Consider the following 11,995-nt stretch of genomic DNA (forward strand, 5'->3'; position numbering starts at 1 on the left):
GCTCGAAGGGAAAGATGGTGGCTCTTCCACAGTGTGCTCCCCAAGACATCCCAAGCGCTCCTGGCTGGGGAGGGGGTGTGGGACACGGCCACCCTCTTGGTGACATCCTTTGTGCTTTGGGAGCCACAGCTCTCCCCCCTCGCCACGTCCTGTCCTCCCCCAGCCCCTGTCCCCCTCATCTTCTGTCCCCCATGGCCACCTCCCGTCCCCCACCACCAGCCCACGGCCCCAGCGGTCCCAGCCCGCCCCGCCCCCTCCTGGCCCCGCCCCCTCGGCCCCTATTTAAGCACCGCCCGCCCCGTTCCTGCCCCCGGCGCTGTCCCGGCTGCCCCCGCTCCGCTCCTTCCACCTCTCGCGCTCGGCTCTGGGCCCCGAGCACCGCCCGCCCGGACGGAGGAGCCGCCCCTCGCAGCGCCCGGCTCGGCACGACCCCAGCCCGACCAGCCCCGGGCGGGGGAGCCGCCGTGCCCCCGCTCCCCCCCCTTTCCCTACTCCCCTCGGGGTCTCCACCCCCAGCCCAGTCCCTGCCCTCCCGTGGGGCGGGGGGTCCCAGGGGGCGGTGGGCAGGGGCCGGGCCCCTCGGACGGCCCCGGCTCCTGCTGCCGCCGTTCTGCCCAGAGACGCCGGGGACGACCGTACCGCGACCCCGGCGCCCGGCCTGGAGGACCTCGGCAGCGACGGTGAGTGGGGCCGCTGCCTCCTTCCCTCCCGGGCACGGGACAGGCCCCCCCTTCCCTTCCCGGGGGCGGCTGCTGGGCCTGGGGGCCTCGCTGGGGACGACCCTGCCCGGCTCTGGCCTCTGCCCGGCAGCGCTGGCCGTGCAGCCCGAGGAGTCCCGGGGCAGCTCCCGTTCACACACGCTTTATCGCAGCTCCCGGCCGGCTCAGCCTTACAAGGTTTCGGGGACAGCCGACATACCGGACACTCCAGGTCAGAGATGCTTTGGTTTCCCACACCCCAGCAACGGACGCTCCGGCTCAGCACCCCCTCAGCTCCCGACCCTGCGCACTCCAGGTAAGAGATGCTCCAGCTGAGGGACGAGCTGGCTCGCTCCCTCGCTTTCTGCTCTAACAGCCGGGTGTTCGCTGGCGGGGGCGGGAGCCAAGGCTGCTCGGCCTGGCATCTCCAGGGGATTTGTTCTGCTGCTTTAAGAGTGCCTCAGCCTGATGCTGGGGGACCCCAACACAGAGGGGAGCAGGTTTAGGGACGTTAAGGACAGCTGTGCAGACTCATCAAATTGCCCATGTTACAGGCTGGGCTCATCAGCCACTAATTGCTCATGGTATCATTTGTGTGCCTGGCCTGGGCAGGGGGTTCATGCTGGGTTCTAGCTGTAGGTTTGTGCTTGGTGTCACAGCTAGGTAAATTGTCTCTGGTGTTGGTGTGGGGTGTTCTCAGCTGGCAAGAGCTGCCTGAGGTTGGCTCTGTGGGTCACATCCCCGTGTCTCGGGCAGTGGGGTTGGGGTGCAGTTCCCAGGCTGCCTTTCACGCTCGCTAACGCACCCCCTGCCTTGTTACAGCTCCAGCTTCTTCAGCATGTTGGGACAGCTGAGACACCAGGTCAGAGCTGCTCCTGCTTCCTGCAGCTCCAGCCCAGGGACACTCAGCTTGGTCCCTCTCCTGCTGATGGATGTCCCAGCCCTGCATCACCTTGACTTGGCTCCTGCTGCTGGTTCCCTCTCCTGCTAATGGACTCTTGGACTCGTTAAGCCCTGACTAAGGGTGCTTGAGTTCACAGATGCTTCTGGTTGTTCCTAAAGTCATAAATCAATCACTGTCACTATGAGCTGTCAGCTCTGTCCCAATATCACCTCATCTATGTATGAACCTTGAATAAAGAGTGGGCCCCCCAACCCCCGTTTCGCCCAGAGACTATCTCACGCGTTGAGTTCGGCCTGGTGCATGGCGGTGTCCCGAGGTTTGGGGGCAAACCCGACCGGACCCCCACCTCCGGTGAGGGTCCCGTGGCCCTGACCCCCTCCCAGCCCAGCACCCCCCACCCTGCCCTCACCCCCCACCCACCTACCAAGTGCCCTTTGGCTGCTGAGCCCCGCAACCCGGCCGGGTCCTTCAGCCCCAAACGCAGCACTTAGTCTCCAGCTCAGGGACTGGCAGCCCCGGGCCCGGTGTGATGGGGAAGGGGGAATGGCCCCGGGCGGGGAGTGCTGGCGAACTGGGGGGGCAGATCTCATGGGGAGGGGAGAGCAGCTGCCCACCGGGGAAAGTTTATTGCACTGTAACACTTTATTAGGTCAAAGTTGCATTATTATACATCACATTTACCATAACATAATAAAATAAAAACAATGATTTACATTATTAGCTTTAATTATTCCCAGCCGCAGCCCCCGCGGGAGCCGGGCCCGGTCTCCCCCCCAGCGCAGCCCGGCCGCTCTCCGACCCCCCACCCGGGTCCCGCTGCCCCTCAGGACCCGCTCGGGAACCACCCGCCTCCCGTCCCGGGCAGCGCCCGGTGCCCCTCGCCGCCCCTGCGGGCCCCGGCACCCGCTCGGCGCCGCACGAACCTCCGGGGCCGCCGCCGCTGCCCGACCCCAGCGGGGAGCTGCCGGTGGGACCGGGCCCCGCTCCCCCACAGGGCACAGCCCGGCCCAGCACCCCCGCCCCGCCACACCGCCCGCCCGGGCCCGCACAGCACCGGGTGTCCCCCGAACCGCCTCCTGCCCGGGGCCCGGCCCTGTCGCTCCCGCCGCCGGAGCGGAGCTCGGGCCCGCCCGCGCCAACAGAGGCCCCGGCACGGCCCCCGCCGCCCCGCTCCCGGCGCCCCCCGGCCCGGCTCACCGGCGCTCCTCGGCCCGCGGGGCGGCAGCACCGGCACCGCAGCACCGGCACCATCGCCCGCCGCTCCGCTCCGCGCTGCCGCCACCGCCCGCCCGCGCACGCGCCCGACGGCCTCCGGCCCCGCCAATCCCGGCCCGAGAAATCGCCCGGCCCCGCCAATCCCGGCCCGGGACAGAGCCCGGCCCCGCCAATCCTACCCCGCCGATGCCCGTCCCGCCCCTCTGCCCCTGGCCCAATCCCGGCCTGTCCTTCCCGACCCCGCTTGTCTCCGCTGCGGCCAATCCGGGCCCGTCTCTTCAATCCGGCCCCGCCCCCCGTCCTCGCCGCCGTTCCCCGGGGGGTCCAATTACGCCGCCGCCTCTCCGCGGCGCCGCAATAGTCCCGGCCCGACACGTGCAGCCCCGCCAATCCCGACCCGCCCATCCTCGCCCATCTTCACTCGACCCAATCCCGGCTCGCCTGTTCCTGCCCCGCCCATCTTCTCCGGCCCGATCCTGGCCCGCTCGGCCGGGCCCCGCCCCCTCCGCTCTGGCCAATCCGAGACCGATCCTTCAATGCGGCCCCGCCCCGCCAGTCTCCCACTCGCCCAATCCGAGCCCGTCTATTCAATCCGGCCCCGCCCCACCCGGCTCCCCGTCCTCGCCGCCGCCGCCGTTTCCCGGGGACCCGGTTGCGCCGCCGCCGCTCCGCGGAGCCGCAGGGGTCGCGGCCCCGCTGCACAGCCCCGGGAGCGGGTGTGGGGTGCCGGGGAGGGCGTGCGGGGGCTCCGCAGCGAGGCCAGGAAGGGGCTCTCCCTCCTCCGGCCGGGCCGCGCCTCCCGGAGCGGCGGCGGGATCGGGGCCTGGGCGGGACAGCGGGGCCGGGGACCGGGCGGGGGCGGATTGAAAAGACGGGCCGGGATTGGGCGGAGTGGGGGCGGGCGGGGCGGGGCCGGATTGAAGGGACGGAACGGGATTGGCTGGAGCAGGGACGGGGACGGTTCGGCCGGGATTGGGCCCAGGGCAGAAGGGCGGGTCGGGACGGGCGGGCCGGGATTGGCGGGGCCGGGCGGTTTCTCGGGCCGGGATTAGAGGGGCTGGAAACCGTGGGACGCGTGCGCGGGCGGGCGGCGACGGTAGTGGTGGTGGCAGTGCAGAGCGACGGGTGCGGGGAGAGGTGCGGTGCCGGTGCTGCTGCGCCGTGGGCCGAGGAGCCCGGCTGGGGGTCGCCGGGAGCGGGGCAGTGGGAGCCGGGCCGGGGCCTCTGTTGGCGCGGGCGGGCCCGAGCTCCGCTCCGGCGGCGGGAGTGACAGGGCCGGGCCCCGGGCAGGAGGCGGTTCGGGGGAGACCCGGCGCTGTGCGGGCCCGGGCGGGCGGTGTGGCGGGGCGGGGGTGCTGGGCCGGGCCGTGCCCTGTGGGGAAGCGGGGCCCGGTGCCGCCGGCAGCTCCCCGCTGGGGTCGGGCAGCGGCGGCGGCCCCGGAGGTTCGTGCGGCGCCGAGCGGGTGCCGGGGCCCGCAGGGGCGGCGAGAGGCACCGGGCGCTGCCCGGGACGGGAGGCGGGTGGGTCCCGAGCGGGTCCTGAGGGGCAGCAGGAGCCGGGTGGGGGGTCGGGGCACGGCCGGGCTGCGCTGGGGGGGGCCGGGCCCGGCTCCTGCGGGGGCTGCGGCTGAGGGGGATGGTGGTGGTGCTGGGGTGTAGAATATTATAATTAAAGATAACGATAAGGTAATTATTATTGGTTTATTATGTAACTGTAAATATGATGTGTAATAATACTAATTTAAGTCTAATAAAGTTTAAGAGAATACAATAAAGCTTTCCAAGGTGGGCAGGTGCTGCTCTGAGCACCCTGGGGCTGATTCCTCCCTGTGGGAGCTGCCCCCCCAGTTCCCAAGCACTCCCTGCCTGGGCTGTGGGTGGGAACACTCCCCCTTCCCCATCACACCAGGCTGGGGGTTCCCAGCCCCTGAACCGGAGACTAAGTGCTGTGTTTGGGGCTGAAGGACCCGGCTGGGTTGTGGGGCTCAGCAGCCAAATGGGACTTGGGGGGGGTGAGAGTGGGAAAGAGGGTGTTGGGCTGGTGGGTGGGGGGGGTCAGGGCCATGGGACCCTCACAGGAGGTGGGGGTCCAGTTGCGTTTGCCCCCAAAGCTCCGTACACCAGCGTGTACCAGTCCGAACTCAACACATGAAATAGATCTCTGGGCGAAACAGGGCCAATTCTTTATTCAAGGTTCACACATGGACAAGGCAACATTGGGACGGTGTTGACAGCTCATAGTGATATTCAAGCGATGACAGTGATTGATTGATTTATGACTGCAAGAACCAGGAGCAGTTCTGAGCTGGAGCTCAAATAGTAGAGCTGAAATAAAGAGTGTGGATGATCCCTGAGGTCTCTTCCAACCTGGTTGGTTCTGTGATTCTGTGGGGCTAAAGCTGAGACATCGCAGAGCTGGAGACATAATAAAGGCTGTAGGGCTGGAGCTGGGCCAGAAATAAAGATGGTGCAGCAGAGCTGAAGCCCAAATAAAGACCGTAGGGGCGGAGCTCAGTCTGAAATAAAATCTGTAGAGCTGGAGTTAAAATAAAGATCACGGGGCAGGAGCTGAAATAAAAACCTGTAGGGCTGGACCTGGAACACAGAGTGTGGGGCTGGGGCTGACAGGACACAGAGCTGGGGCTGGAATAAAGACCCTGGGGCTGAAACAGAGACTGTGGGGCAGGAGCTGAAATAAAGATGGTGGGGCTGGGGCTGGAGCTGAGACAACACAGAGCTGGAGCTGGAATAAAGATTGTGGGATGAGGGCTGTGGCTGAAATACCAACCATAGGGATGGAATAATCACTCCCAGGTTGGAGCTGAAATGATGCAGAGCTGGAGCCCAAATAGGGACTGTGGGGATGGGGCTGGAATAAAAACCATAGGGCTGGGGTAGAAATACAGACCCGGGGGCTGGAGGTGAAACACAGATGCTGGAGCTGGAATGATGCAGAGCTGGAGCTGAAATAAATATGGTAGGGAAGGGGATGGAGCCGAAATACAAACTGCAGGGTTGGAGCTGGAGCTGAAACATCACAGAGCTGGAGCTATCAACTGTAGGGCTAGAGCTGAAACATAGACCGCAGGAGTAAAGCTAAAATAAATCCTTCGGGGCTGAAATAAAAACTGTAGGGCTGGAGAAGAAACGATGCGGAGCTGGAGCTGAAATAAAGATCCTGGGGGGCGGGAGCTGAAATGACTGCTGTGGGGCCGGAAGGGAAAGAAAGCCCCTGGGGCTGGGGGCCGCCGGCCCGGGCAGGGACGGGGGGTCCTGTCCTGGGCCGGGGGCGCAGCTCCCCGCGGGGCTCGGCCCCGGCAGCCCCCGCGGAGCCCGCAGCCGCCCCCCGCCGGCCTCCGGCCCGCCCAGCGCCGCTGCAGCCGGGCCCGGCCCGGGACCCCCCGCTCCGCCCCGGGCGCTCCCCGGCCCCGGCCCCTCAGCCGGGCTCGGGGCGGCCGCTCCCGGCCCCTCGCTGCGCCGCGCCCCGGCTCCGTGCCCGGGAGGGAGGCAGGGGCCGGGCTGCGGCCCCCGGAGCCCAGCGCCCGGGGCAGCCCCGGCACCCGGCGGCGCCGCTCGCCCGGGCTGTTCCCGGAGCCCCGCGGAGCGGCCCCGGCCCCACTCACCGTCGCCGCCGAGCTCCTCCAGGCCGGGCCGCGGCACGGTCGCTCCCGGCCTCTCCGGGCGGACGGCGGCAGCACTAACCGTGGCAGCCCGAGGAACACGGCCCCGCGGAGCCCGCCCCTTCCCCCAGCCCTGGCCCGGCCCCTTCCGCCCGGTCCGGTCCGGCCCCGCCCCGCAGCCCCCCGGACCCCCCGCCCCGGGCCCGGGCCACCCCCCGCGGGGCCCGGAGCCAACCGGGGGAGCCCAGCCGGGTTCCGGGGGTGTCACTTGTTCCCTTCCAGGAGGCTCCCCCCAAACGCGCCCTCCCCAAGGAGTTGGGGTCCTTCCCTGGCCGAGCCGCAGCCCCCCTCACCCTGCTCTGTCCCCCCCAGGAGCGGTGGCCGGAGGGCGGGGGGACACAGCTGGGATTCCTCCGGAGCGAGGGGACTGTCCCCAGTGCCAGCTCCCAAAACTGAGCCCCAGGAAGGGCTGAAGCCCAGATGAAGATGTTTGGGATCCCCCCCGGGAGCTGGGGGGCTCCAGCACCCCCACGGCTACATGCCGGGGATGGATGCTCCCCCCCGGCAGGGTCCCCAGGGTGCCATCGCAGAGGGAGCGGCACGGAGGCACGTTGTCCTTCGCAGGCTTTATTCACTCTCGCCCCGCGCTCACGCCGAGGCACGGGCGCACCTCCTGCGCCCCACGCCAACAGCCAGCACCGCGCCGGCCAGTCCCGCGCCGGCCGCCGCGCACATCAGCCCCGTCCCCACGCTGGTCACCGCCATCGCCCCACCTGCAAAACCAAGGGGGGCTGTTAGCGCTCGGCACCGGGGCCGTGTCACGGGGCCACGGCCGGCGGGGACTCACCCTGACCTCCCTCCTGCCGCTCTCCCACGGCGCCCGCGTCCCTCGAGAGGAGCACGGGGCCGATGACCACGTCAGCTTCAGCCTCTTTCCCTGGGGAGGAAGGAGTGATGAGGCGGGCTCGCCCTGCGACCCCGAGGTGTCCCCTCTGTCCCCATGGGGACCTTACCGTTGGCATCATGGCGGCGGAAGCGGCGGCTGGGCCATCGCTCCAGGGGGTTGAGCCTCCGGGACAGCGCGGGGGACTCGCAGTTGCCCGTCTCGCAGCAGCTGCAGATGTCCCGGGTGCCTTCCACGGGCGCCCAGCTACAGCAGGGTGGGAGCATCGTCACTGGAGCCCCCCACGCCAGCACCCACAGAGTATTTGTGTCCCCAGAGTCTGGGTCCATGACGCATCCCCGTGCCACGCCAGGGCTGTGGGATGCTGGTGGGGACCTGCCCAGACATGCCCTGGCCCAGTGTTGTGGTTACTCACGTGTTTCTGGCTTTGTTGAAGGAGCAAGCCTTGTTCAGAGGGTCCGGGGCTTGGTCCACTGGGGTCACCTTCAGGTGGCAGGTGATGTAGATCTGCGGGGAGGGTACGGGGGAGAGGTGGGGACACACTCGTGGGGGACACCGGCTTGGTTTGGGACTGGTGGGGGGGGACACACACGCAGCCTTACCAGGTTCCTGGCGTCCCCCGCGAATCTGAACACGTCGATCCTGAAGCGCAGCATGTCCTCCCGGGGCCGGGGGGTGATGAAGGCAGAGCTGGTGTCATCTACCCTCCCATCAACCAGGCACCTGGGGTGGGATGAGGTGGGGTCAGCATCCCAGCAGGTTCCTCCCCCCAGCGCTGCCACGGCCCCGGTGCTCACCCGTTGAAGTCGATGATGGAGTAGTGGGGTGAGGAGTCGGTGCCGGGGCTCAGGGCGGCCACACAGCTGTCCACGAACAACCGCAGCGGCACGTGGCTCTCGGTGCCCACCTCTGCTTGGATGTTGAGGACGTCGCCCAGTTGGAAACCAGTGAAGGGTCTCTCGGCGCTCCAGTCCTCTGCAAGGCAGCGCCAGGGTGACAAAGAGAGGGTGGCTCCAGCTGTCCCCAAGCTCCCGCGGGACCAGAGCCAAGGCTCAGCCCAAAGCAGGAGCGTTGGTGTTTGCCATGGGGGTATTGGCTTCCCCAGTGGGGTGCTGGGTCCCCAAGCTGCCCCATACTGGGGGAAAAGGGTGGAAAATCCTCGTCCGCAGGTCGGGATGGCTTCCCACCTACCATTCATGAGGCGCAGGGAGAACACCAGCCTCTCCTCTGCTGACAGCGTGGAGCTGAAGGGCGCCCAGGTGGGCCGGATGGCGTTGCTGCTCACGTTCTCCCTCCTGGGCAAGGACCACCACGCATCAGGACACGGCCCCGTGCTGGTCCCTGGGGACTGTAGTGGGGGTACCGAGGATGGGAAGCCCTTACCTGGGGTAGTGGCACTCGATGGGGATGACGGCGGGGTTGCTGCGGATGATGACGGGGTTGCTGGCGGGGCTGGGGTCATAGTTGAGGAGCGTGCGGTAGATGAGGGAGTCCGGCGTGATCTGGGTAGAAAAGCAGTGAGAAGCTGGCGGTGAGGCCACCTCCACCTCCTGCCACCACCAAGACACCTAGCTGTCCTTTCCCAACTGGGGAAATCCAAATAAAGGGGGAAAAAGCCAGGAAAAGGGGTGGAGAAGGAGCCCTGCTCTGCTCTCAGCGATTTAAACTTCCTCATGGGACAAAACAGGAGTGAAATGGGTCTGACATGGGGGCTTTGCACCATCGGCGTGCTTCCAGCTGAGAGGGCAAGGCAGCTTTGGGGAAAAACGCTCCCATTTGGGGGAAATACCTGCTCATCTTTCCCCAAAGTTGTTCCTTGATGGTGCCCTGAGTCTGGCACACCCTGGCGTCACGGGGGATGTCTGGTGCATGGTCCCACAACCTAGAGCTGCTCCCGGGCGGGGGGTTGCCAGGTGGGATCCCAGGGCTGTGGGAAACACTGAGGGGAGAAGGCCTTACCTGCACAATGCTGCCGCACTCGTGGAGACCAGCGGTGAAGGTGACGGTGTTGTGGGCAGGGTTCAGCGAGGAATGCTTGCACGCCGCCGGCCCCAGCGTCAAGTCGGCCGCGTTGACCAAGCGGCCGGTGCCGAAGAGGTCCCTGTGCACCGTCACCACCAGCTGAGCCTCCTGGCACTGCACCGTCACCGGCTGCTGGCTGGAGACGGCTCGGGATTGAGGATCCTCCACCCAGGACCAGGCGTGGGGGTCTGCCCGCGCTCCTCGGCTCGCCGGGTCACCCCAGGAGAAATCCCAGGGTGGGTAGGCAGCCACCTCGCCTGTCGCCCAGCAGAGAAGAGCGAGCATCAAGCCGCTTTTGGGTCCCATCCCTCCTCCTTCCAGCAAACCCCGGCACAGAGAGCCGGGGCTGCTCCTCCAGCCTTTATATCTTCCCTGGGAGCAGGAGCCGTCCCGTTTGGGGACTAATGGCACCCAAAGGCCAGCCCTCGTGGATGTGGGGATGTGGCAAGACCAAGTCGTTTCCGGGGTGCCGGGACCCCCCGTTCCTGGGCTGCCCAAGGCGAGAGCAAACATCCTCGTCAGCCTCTTTGGGGGAAGTTGTTTATAAAACTCAGCAGAAGCCGGAGACGGGGAGACTGGTACAAAGTGGCTTGTTTAGGTTATAAGGTGATAAGGGGGTTTTTCAAGGCTGCTGGGGAGGGGACAAGAGCAGGGGGCAGGTCTATGATCCCAATCCGGGTGCTTCCCATCCCCTCCGCAGGGACCATCCCTGCCCTGCGCCATCGGCCCCCCTGGGACTTTGGTTTTCCGCTCGGATGCTGATGTGCTGGCGGGGGGGAGCCCACGTGCTTGCAGCTCCAGCCCAAACAGGGGCTTTAAGCATCTCCCCGCTCCTCAGCAGGACCGGGACCGGGATGTTCAGTCAGCACTGGGTTTAAAAAGAAACCCTGTATGTTTTCAAGCCTCATTATTGGAGTTTCCGTCCCTTCTTCTGAGCATCTTTAACTCTTTTTCCCTGCCAGGGCTCTGCAAGCACCCCGCTGAGCTCTCTTTCACATCCCAAATCCCTCTCCCCCTTTCAGGATGTCCCTGGGGAGCTGCAGGGACAGTAGAAAGCCTCTGATTTGGATGTTTGAGCTGGAGCAGCTCAGCCATTTCTGGGAAAATTCAAAAAAACCAGAAAGCTTTAGGGGCAGATGTTGGCCAGCCCACTCCTAGAAGAAATCCCACGGGGTTCAGAGCTGCAACTGGCTTGTGCCTGACTCAACATCCCCAAAACCCACCCGTGTGAAGTTTATACCCCTTACAATGGGCCAACGTAAAAACCTTCCCCTTTTCCCCCCCAGGAGCTTGATGCCCCATCTCTGCTGCTGTCAGCGGGTCCAAGACTTCGCTTTTGTGTTTAAAATACCTTGAGATTGGCGCTTGCGTAGAAATGCCAGGGATTCCAGGAGGCTGAGCCCCATGTGTCGGGGAGATAAGGGCAGCGGGCGATGCTGAATCAGTAAATAAGTGGTTGCCCCCTCCTGAGAGAGAGCATCGCTGCTCCGCCAGGTCCTTGGCTGCAAGGACCACGCGGGAGAGAGATGCCTGGTCTCACCCCATCGCATCCCGGAGAGCTGCAGCTCAAGGGCCAACTCCGGTATCAGGGCTTGAGCCCAGCAGAATATATCCCTCTGATGGGTCACCTTGTGCTTACATGGCTCAGATGAGTAGAGGTGAGTCCCAGGTGGAGAAACACACCCAGACTCAGAGAAAAGGAGGTATTTTACTATGAAAAAAGGGGATTTCTGCTGCTCCTTGCCAGGACCAGCTGTCCCATCTTTATTCCAAGCACAACACAATGTTGGCCATGGACCAGCACAGTTGGGAAAGAGCATGAGTTCATTTTGTTGGAGGAGACAGAGACCAGAAAGTTCCAGGGTACTGGACAAGCACAAACCCCAGTGTTTTTCCCCCCTTGTATAAAGGAGACTTTAAAGCACATCTCATTTTTGCTTATAACATGGCAAGGTGAGTGCTGCCCCTGAGCCTCACCAGAGCCAGGGATGCTGCGTGGGAAGGGGCAGGAGCTGCTGGAGGGGACGGCTGCTCTGGAAAGCCAGGGAGTGTTTCCCCATCCCCAATTTCTTTGTAGACCAGATTTGGCCAATATTTGCCTTCCTTCCTGGAGCCAGCTGAGGTATTTTGCTCAAATGGCTGCAGGGCAGCTGTGCCAAGTGGCACAGAGAGGAGTTTTTTTGTTTAACACTCTCCTCTGTGTGTCTCAGCAAATCAAAGAGTCCCTGCTCGGAGCATGTGTGCCAAGGGATAGTTGGGGCAGTGAACATCTGGAGATCTTGATCAACAAGGAATCAGTTACGTGAACATTTAACACATCAGCAGCCACAACTTGTGGTCTGGGAGGTTCAGGTGAAGAAATATTTCTTCTCCAGGAAGGTTGTGCAGCCCTGAGCTGAGGACACAGAGGTGGGGGATCTCCATCCATGGACATTGCCAGCCTCAGCCAGGCCAACACAATGCTGATACACCTGGTGTTGGGCTGTAGACCTTCTGAGATCCCTTCCACCCATATTTCCATGCCCTCCTCCTCTTCCTTCTGCCCCAAAAGCAGACGGCTCACAGCTCTATGGAGATGGTGAAGACTTCTCCCAGCTATTTCCCCTAAAAGCACCTACCTCCTCCTTTGCTG

General features: G+C 65.0%; 1 protein-coding gene and 2 long non-coding RNA genes across 3 annotated transcripts; 1 reads left to right on the top strand and 2 right to left on the bottom strand.

Moving 5' to 3' along the window:
• The first annotated feature begins 322 nt into the window (after positions 1-322).
• On the top strand, positions 323-1,875 carry LOC137668969 (uncharacterized). The gene is made up of 3 exons (XR_011049016.1): positions 323-680; positions 872-1,014; positions 1,521-1,875. It is a non-coding gene; the product is annotated as an uncharacterized lncRNA (long non-coding RNA).
• A 3,102-nt stretch (positions 1,876-4,977) lies between these two features.
• LOC137668983 (uncharacterized) lies at positions 4,978-6,537 on the bottom strand. Its single transcript, XR_011049017.1, has 2 exons — positions 6,441-6,537; positions 4,978-5,345 (listed from the first exon to the last, which is right to left on the bottom strand). It is a non-coding gene; the product is annotated as an uncharacterized lncRNA (long non-coding RNA).
• A 511-nt stretch (positions 6,538-7,048) lies between these two features.
• Positions 7,049-9,669, bottom strand: LOC137668711 (zona pellucida sperm-binding protein 3-like). The gene is made up of 9 exons (XM_068410452.1): positions 9,301-9,669; positions 8,725-8,843; positions 8,533-8,636; positions 8,139-8,316; positions 7,944-8,064; positions 7,757-7,848; positions 7,451-7,587; positions 7,285-7,374; positions 7,049-7,210 (listed from the first exon to the last, which is right to left on the bottom strand). The coding sequence occupies exons 1-9, from the start codon at positions 9,667-9,669 to the stop codon at positions 7,086-7,088; spliced, it is 1,335 nt and encodes a 444-aa protein (XP_068266553.1). The 3' UTR covers positions 7,049-7,085.
• Positions 9,670-11,995: the final 2,326 nt, after the last annotated feature.

The sequence above is a fragment of the Nyctibius grandis genome, chromosome 11, assembly GCF_013368605.1.
Source record: "Nyctibius grandis isolate bNycGra1 chromosome 11, bNycGra1.pri, whole genome shotgun sequence".
NCBI classification, from domain to species: Eukaryota; Metazoa; Chordata; class Aves; order Nyctibiiformes; family Nyctibiidae; genus Nyctibius; species Nyctibius grandis.

Bases quoted from the DNA above. Each gene is read 5' to 3' on its own strand.
- LOC137668711 (XM_068410452.1), bottom strand. From the start codon at position 9,669: ATGGGACCCAAAAGCGGCTTGATGCTCGCTCTTCTCTGCTGGGCGACA. The intron at 7,588-7,756 runs GTGAGTAACCAC...ACCCTGCTGTAG, and splicing joins TTCAACAAAGCCAGAAACAC to CTGGGCGCCCGTGGAAGGCA. The intron at 7,375-7,450 runs GTAAGGTCCCCA...CTTCCTCCCCAG, and splicing joins CCGCCGCCATGATGCCAACG to GGAAAGAGGCTGAAGCTGAC.